Raw genomic sequence first — 7,366 nt, forward strand, 5'->3', positions numbered from 1 at the left:
TAATACAAATATATAGACATTTAACTTAAAATAAGGGTCTTCCTTAATGTAAAAATACAGTTGGTGAAACCATAAACTTTAATCAATATTTTCACGAGACAAATATAAACCAAACATAGAGTTGTTGCGAGGAAAGAAAAAAAAAGGTGGGACAATACTCAATGTAAACATCTTCAATGTCGGCACCAAATGATATGCCGATCGATCTTCTCAGACCGTGTAGGACTGTTGGATTGTCTCGATGTCAAGACCCTTCAATCTCACAACAGATTCTACATGACCCTTGAGAGTTTTTAGTTCTCTCAATCTACGCAAAACAAATAAAAATTAGAAAGAATCCATCAGTATTTTATTGAGCTAACCAAAAAAAAAAATCAATAAGCAAAAAAAAAAAAACAATGGCAAACCTTGCAATTTCAGCTCTTCTCTTGGCTTCTTCGGCCAACTGATTAAGCTCGGAGAAAGTTCCTTGATCATTGAATATTTTCGGGTCTGGCACTTCGAGTCCATGAAGGGTTCTCTGTGCGTGAGCCCATTGAAGCTCACGTTGTTCCTTTCCGAAATCCTTTTGTCTGGTGAAAGCAATCTATAGACAAAACAAAAGCATTGGCAATTTTATCATAAGAGAAACAAAAGACATAAAAATAGATATTCATTGATCATGATCTTACCCGTCGCTCGATAACAAGATCCCACGCCTTTCCACTAAGAGCGTAACGGATTAAGAACTTTATGATATCGAGCGGGAAATAGAAAATGATGTTGTAAAGCCAAATCACACCAGCCCAACCCCATCCAATTCCTTCAATTGCCGCAAACTTCCAATTTGCATAAACTGCTATCAGGGTAGCCACCTGCTCCAAAAGATAAAGACAATAAAGTTTTCATTTTTATGAAAAGTCCTTACCTTAATTTCGATACTAAGAACAAAAAAAACAAAAAATCTAACCAGTTGTGCGACAAAAAATGCAAACACGAGCAATAACCCAGGTCTTTCGACAAAAGACCAGCTTCTAGAACGCGTAACAAATATCAACGCCTGACTGATGGTGCTCACTTGAAGATACACAGCTGAAGCGAGCTTCTGGTAGTCATCATGAGCGGTCCTTTCAAGAGTAGGCACACCAAATATTCTCTGCAAAAATTAACATAGAGGAATGTTTGAAGTATCTAAACAAAAAATTAAATAATACATTCATGTTTGAGTAAAATCACGAACCGGGAAGAAATCTGTGTTGTATGCTACCCAAAAGAATATAACAGTCATCAAAGCTAAATAGCTACCAAGAACAATGCCTGTTGTGAAGATCTCAGCCAGCTTCCAGCTATCGGGAAGAGGAGACGGTTTGACCCTATCTTTGGAGATTGTCATAATGGTACCTAGTGTAAAATCATGTTTGGAAATTAAATTATGTAAAGAAGTTGAGAAGATTTGACGCGTGCTCGTGCTCATTTCCTTACTAACCGTCGTTGAGGATTGCGATGATAAGAACCATAAAAGGCGGGAAATCGAACTTCCAGATCAGAGCCAGCAGCATGAAGCCGAGCTGTGGTCAAGTTCGAAAAAAAAACATATATTGATACTTACAAATGATATTTACAAATCTCAAATAACCCACTTTTTATCAAACAAAGTTTTTTGGACAAAATCTATAGAAATCCTAAAAAAAACCCAAGATTAAATGAACTCTTACTTTACTTTTATAAAATTTTAAATATAAAAGGAAAGTTTAGTAATTCAACCAAATAATCTAAAAATAACCCTCTTTTTAAATTAACCCCATAAAAAACCCAAATAACCCAAGATCAAACAAGCTACAAGGGATGAAACCAAAAACCATGATTGTCAAAGGTTATAAACTCTTAACACAACACAATCAAATAAAAACAGAACATCAAAAAGAGAAAAATAAGCTGCTTTCGACAGACATTCTATTCCAAATCCAATGGATCAACACCCAACTTCAACTTTAATAAGCTGCTTTCGTCGTTCATAAACTTTAATATATTTTTTTGAATTTAAGAAATTAGCTAACACCCAACTTCTACTTAAAATGCATTTTTAGTGGGAATCAAATATGTGACATTTGGTCTCTTAGGTACACTTAATCTATCCTAGTGTGTTTCATTCCAAAATCTTTTAATTATTGATACAAGTTTTTCCCTTATATGCACTCACACACAAAAAAAAAAAGAGATGAAATGAAGCACTTACCACAATACGGATAGTAATAGAAACGGCATATATCTGCAAATTTCAACGAAGAATAAATTATCTAAAAAATCTTTAAAACATGGCGTGCAAAATGGAAGTGGAGAAAAACCCATACAGTGTAATTCTTCATCCTCTGAAAAATTGCTCGACTAGTTAGAACAGCACTAATGATGACACTAAGACCCGGTTCAGTTAAAACAATATCAGAAGCGCTACGAGCAGCATCGGTTGCATCAGCAACTGCTATTCCAATATCAGCCTTCTTAAGAGCGGGAGCATCGTTTACTCCATCACCCGTCATTCCACATATATGTTTACTTGCTTGCAAGCGCTTGACAATTTCGTATTTATGCTCTGATTTATTTAATAATGTCACAGTTAGTGTAAAGAAAAATTAAAGAAAAAAAATGGCTACATAATAATAATATACCAGGAAAGACACCAGCAAATCCATCTGCTTTTTCTATAAGTTCATCGATTGGTAAAGCAGCTATTGACTCGTCCTTATCTTGGCCAAGCAATGCAGATGAAGGATACATGTTGGTTCCCATACCCAAACGACGACCTGTTTCCTTCCCAATCGCCAGTTGATCCCCTGACATTCAAAAAGTACGATGATAAGATTCGATTACAAAAAGTGACCAAGAAACAAGAAGTTATAAGATGTCCCACATTGAGTGTAAAGAAGAGACTTTGTGAATGTATGTGAGAGGGTTGAGAAAAGGTTTTGGATTTTGTTTGCGACATTGTTGCATTTTTTAGTGAGAATCGATCTTGTGACATTTGATTTATTTTAGGCAGTACTCTTTTCACTAGATCTAATAAGTCAGTTAAGATTTTATTTTTTACTTATTTGTCTTTCTATATTATCAAAAGATTTTATTTTTAAGTTAAAAAATGAACTATTTTTATAAGATTACTTTATTCTAACTATCAAATCATATAATTCATCAATTAAAATACTAAAAATACAGTTACTTTACTTTGATTAAATTTAAAATTTAAATATAAGAAGACATTTATATTAATTTATCCTATAATCCCAAATAACCATTTTTCTTTATCAAACTATATTTTTTCAAAAAACACAGAATTTCAAAAAAAACCCAAGGTTAATGCAAATAGATGCGATACCCTTTTCCCAATTAAAATTGAAAACCGTAGTGACGCCTAGTACATTGAAGGTGTTTTCAAATGAGAATCGAACTTGAAACCTCAACCTCTGAAGTTCTATCGAACTCATCTTTTCAGTTATTTGAACATCAAATTACCTGTAATCATTTTAACATTTACTCCAAGATTCAAAGCCCGTCTTATGGTTTCCGCACTGTCATGTCTAGGTGGATCAAATAGAGGCATCAAACCAATAAACTGCCATGGTCCTCCACTACTTTCCTTCCTTCCTTCAGGAACTTCCTGCATAAATATGTCCATTTTACACAAACCAAAGACAGAAAACAGAAGTTATTTAAAGACAAATGAATTAGTTAATAATATACCTGGTAAGCAACAGCAAGTGACCGCAAACCTCGCTCTGCAAATTTATCAATAACAGAATGCACTCTTCGCTCTATATCCGACTTATTATGGGAAAGATGTAGAATCTAACAAAAATGATATTCTTTTCAGCAATTCAGCAAGACTTATTATGGGAAAGATGTAGAATCTCAAGATTATTATACAGTTACTTTTACCTGTTCCGGTGCACCTTTGCTGACTCTATGCATTCTACCTTCACTATCAATGTAAGTGAGTGCTGTTCTCTTATCAGTTGGATTGAATGGCAAGAAATGAATCTCTTGAATACCAGCTCGTGCCTATATCAATCCTCGAAAAGATTAAACCTTCTTCTTCCAAGTAAAAAAGTAGAAAAAAATTAAATCCAAAGTTTTACCTCTTTGGGATCAGCCAGCATTCCAACAATAGCAGCATCAATGGCATCCTGGTTTTCCATTCGCGAAGCTCGAGCCGCCATCAGAACTACAGTCTCTGCATCTACTACTTTAGCGAAAACCTACATTTGTTAAAAGAAAAAGTTCATTAATAGAGTAAATTATTGGAAAGTGAAATAATTTGTTTTTAACAGAGACTGGCCTCAATAAGATTTTTATCCACAGTTAGTTTATTCAGTGTTAAAGTTCCAGTCTTGTCACTACAAAGAACATCCATTCCTGCCATCTCTTCTATTGCAGTCATCCTTTTTGTAATAGCTCCCTGAAAAATCAAATCACAAAATCAAGAACATGATCTCTAGAAAATGAAAATCACCCCGAAAAGATTAAAAAAAGAGAAAAACCTGTTGGGCTAAACGATGAGAACCAATGGCCATTGTAACTGACAGAACCGTGGGCATTGCAATTGGGATACCCCCAATTAGCAAAACGAGAAGATTATCAATCCCTGGACGATAATCACGCCCTTGAATTGGGTACATCACGATTATCTCAATTATCATTCCAACCGCGATTGAACATATACAGAAGTTTCCAATTGCGGTTAACACCTTTTGAAAGTGTCCAACTTGATTAGTAGTATCCACAAGATGAGCAGCCTTTCCAAAGAAGGTATGAACTCCGGTTGCGATTACTATGGCTTCGATCTCTCCTTGTTTGCATGTTGAACCTGAATAAACACCATCTCCAGGACCTTTCGTAACTGGTAATGATTCCCCAGTCAAAGCAGACTGCATTATTTGAACTAAATAATGTCAAAAAGAAACTCCAACAAATTTACACAGCAAAATCATCCTTGCCTGATCGATTTTCAAGGGATCCCCTTCGAGAAGACGAGCATCAGCAGGGATGATATCGCCAAGCTTGATGCTGATTATGTCTCCGGGAACTAAAATTGCTGCATCTTCTTCACTCCATCGACCATCTCGGAGGACCTGAATGAAAAAACAAGAAACCTATGTATAAAACTATCTTCGAGACAAGAAAAAACAAAAGATCTGTCGTTGATCTTCAAATAATACCTTGCCTTTAGGGGCTAGTCGAGCCATGAGAGCTGCGGCGGCATTTCCAGCATTGTTTTCTTCATAGAAACTAATGGTGGAGTTAATCAAAAGCAAAGTAATAATACCCACGAAATCTTGCCAATCTGGAGGCTTTCCCTGAAGAAGAATATAAAATATGATTCAAATCCAATCGAGCTGAAATCGGTTGCAGTTATTGACATATCGTTACTCACCCCTCCATTCGCTAAGGCAATAGCCATTATAGCTGCAGCTTCCATAACCCATGAGAGAGGATTCCACATAAATCCAAGAAACTTCAAAAACTTGCTTTCCTGAAAGACATCCAACAATGGAGTTGTGAAAACCAGAAATTACATTTACCCAAAACAAAACAAAACAAAACACAACAAAGAAAATAGACAATTGTTTAGCTTTTATGAAGTAATTTTAGAAAAAGTCTCAAAATTTAGTTCTTTAAAACCAAAATACCTTCTTCTCCTCAAGTTTGTTGTAACCGAAGAGCTCAAGCCTCTGTTGAGCTGCTGCAGAAGTAAGACCCTCTCTGCTACATCTGAGATTCTCAAAAACTTCTTCAATGGGTATATTTTCCTGCAAACATTGACAAACCCATGAGACAAAATGAAGAAATTTAAAGAAGACATAAGTCATGAGGTCCTAGATCCATTACCAAATCCACAGCTTCCTTCAGCACAGCCTCTAGAACCTCAGGCTTCTCTTCTTCACCCATCCTTTCTCCTTCCTAAGAAGTTCTCTCTCAGTTTCTCCAAGATAAACTCGTCTCCTTCAACAACAGATCATAGAAAATTAATGGAACAAACCCAGACTCCAGCGAAGCAAAGGAAACTTGTGAAGACAAGAAAAGAGTGTCCAGCAAAAGAAAGACTGGACTTTGAAGATGCAGTTGGATTTGTAGACCCACGAAATTGATAATAATCTGAAAGAAGAGGAAAGAGAAAGAACAGCGCAGAGAGAAGAAGAAGAAGAAGAGCTCAGTGAGAAGTGGCAGTAGTAAAGTAGTAACAGTTTACAGTCCCTACTCCCGCCCCCTGCTAGACCAATTCTTAATTTTCTTTCTTCCATTTCCGTAAAATACGGTGGAGATTTGTCTGTGCATCAAATGTACCTTACCGTCAATTTTCAGGGACCAATTTGGTATTCTTTTGGGCCACTCATTTGCCAAAAAAAGATCATCATTGTTAGCAACTAGTTTTCTATTAAACATATATCACTCATTTTTTTTATTATTATAATGATAGAATCACTATCATTTGAATAGTATTTATAGGGTGACAAATAAATAAGAATTAATGTTTGCGAAAATATTCAATGAGGATAATTTGATTTATGACCGAGTTTATCGGTTTCTCGTATCAAATATCATATAATGTAAAGACGATAGTATCGCGAAAAAATAGATTGAAATTATTAAAAATTTTATAATTATAGACCCGAAAATAATAAGGATAAAATGTCGTTCTCTAAAACTCTTCCTTCTCCCATCATTAATTTAATTTAATTTTGTTCTATATTACTTGTTAATTATAAAATATTTATTTTGTTTACATATTTTTTTAAGTAATAAAAATCAAAATAAATCATGTTTAACAAATCATTTTATTTCTTTAATAACTTTTACACTATAAACTTAATTACACATCTTATATAAAATATAAAAATAAAATTTATTTTATTTTAGTAATTTATAAAAGTATTATGAGGTTGATCAAATAATACATACTAAAAAAGCACACTAGTGACTTCATGTCTTTATTGTGTATAAAAATATTTTATAAATCATTTAATAAATTAAATTATTTTTTTTTAACAAATTGTGATTTTAGAAAATATAACTATGGTAGATTTATTTGAAAGAATACTTATATTTTTTTATCACTAGGTTGGAGTTTTGTAATATAATAAGATGCTAAAAAATTGAGAAGTAAATCATGGAGGAGATCAATTCTTTGTTCATTACATTATAAGTATAACTAGCATTTAGCCCGTGCATTTGCACGAGTAATAATATAAAAAACCGTGAAAAAAATTACAGATAACACTTTTAATTTTATTTTTAACCGTTTTAAATTTATGGGTGGGTCAACACATAATCTGATCCAAGTATCCATTTACTCAACATTATTATATATTAGTTAGTTAAAAAGTTGAACTTATAT

General features: G+C 33.9%; 1 protein-coding gene across 1 annotated transcript; it reads right to left on the bottom strand.

Annotated features, from left to right (window-relative positions):
• Positions 1 to 6,226, bottom strand: LOC124930708 (plasma membrane ATPase 1). The gene is made up of 20 exons (XM_047471050.1): positions 5,860 to 6,226; positions 5,661 to 5,780; positions 5,405 to 5,503; positions 5,190 to 5,327; positions 4,968 to 5,102; positions 4,512 to 4,898; positions 4,310 to 4,429; positions 4,110 to 4,229; positions 3,910 to 4,032; positions 3,715 to 3,819; positions 3,487 to 3,631; positions 2,646 to 2,810; positions 2,331 to 2,569; positions 2,216 to 2,248; positions 1,466 to 1,547; positions 1,220 to 1,380; positions 950 to 1,135; positions 672 to 854; positions 408 to 586; positions 1 to 307 (listed from the first exon to the last, which is right to left on the bottom strand). Exons 1-20 carry the CDS (start codon positions 5,917 to 5,919, stop codon positions 211 to 213), a joined length of 2,877 nt encoding a protein of 958 aa, XP_047327006.1. The 5' UTR covers positions 5,920 to 6,226; the 3' UTR covers positions 1 to 210.
• Positions 6,227 to 7,366: the final 1,140 nt, after the last annotated feature.

This window comes from Impatiens glandulifera, chromosome 3 (genome assembly GCF_907164915.1).
Source record: "Impatiens glandulifera chromosome 3, dImpGla2.1, whole genome shotgun sequence".
Lineage (NCBI taxonomy): Eukaryota > Viridiplantae > Streptophyta > Magnoliopsida > Ericales > Balsaminaceae > Impatiens > Impatiens glandulifera.

Coding starts and splice junctions, on each gene's coding strand:
- LOC124930708 (XM_047471050.1), bottom strand. CDS start 5,919: ATGGGTGAAGAAGAGAAGCCTGAGGTTCTAGAGGCTGTGCTGAAGGAA. Junction 2,570..2,645: donor ATTTGCTGGTGTCTTTCCTG/GTATATTATTAT, acceptor TAAATAAATCAG/AGCATAAATACGAAATTGTC. Junction 1,136..1,219: donor ACAACACAGATTTCTTCCCG/GTTCGTGATTTT, acceptor TAATTTTTGCAG/AGAATATTTGGTGTGCCTAC.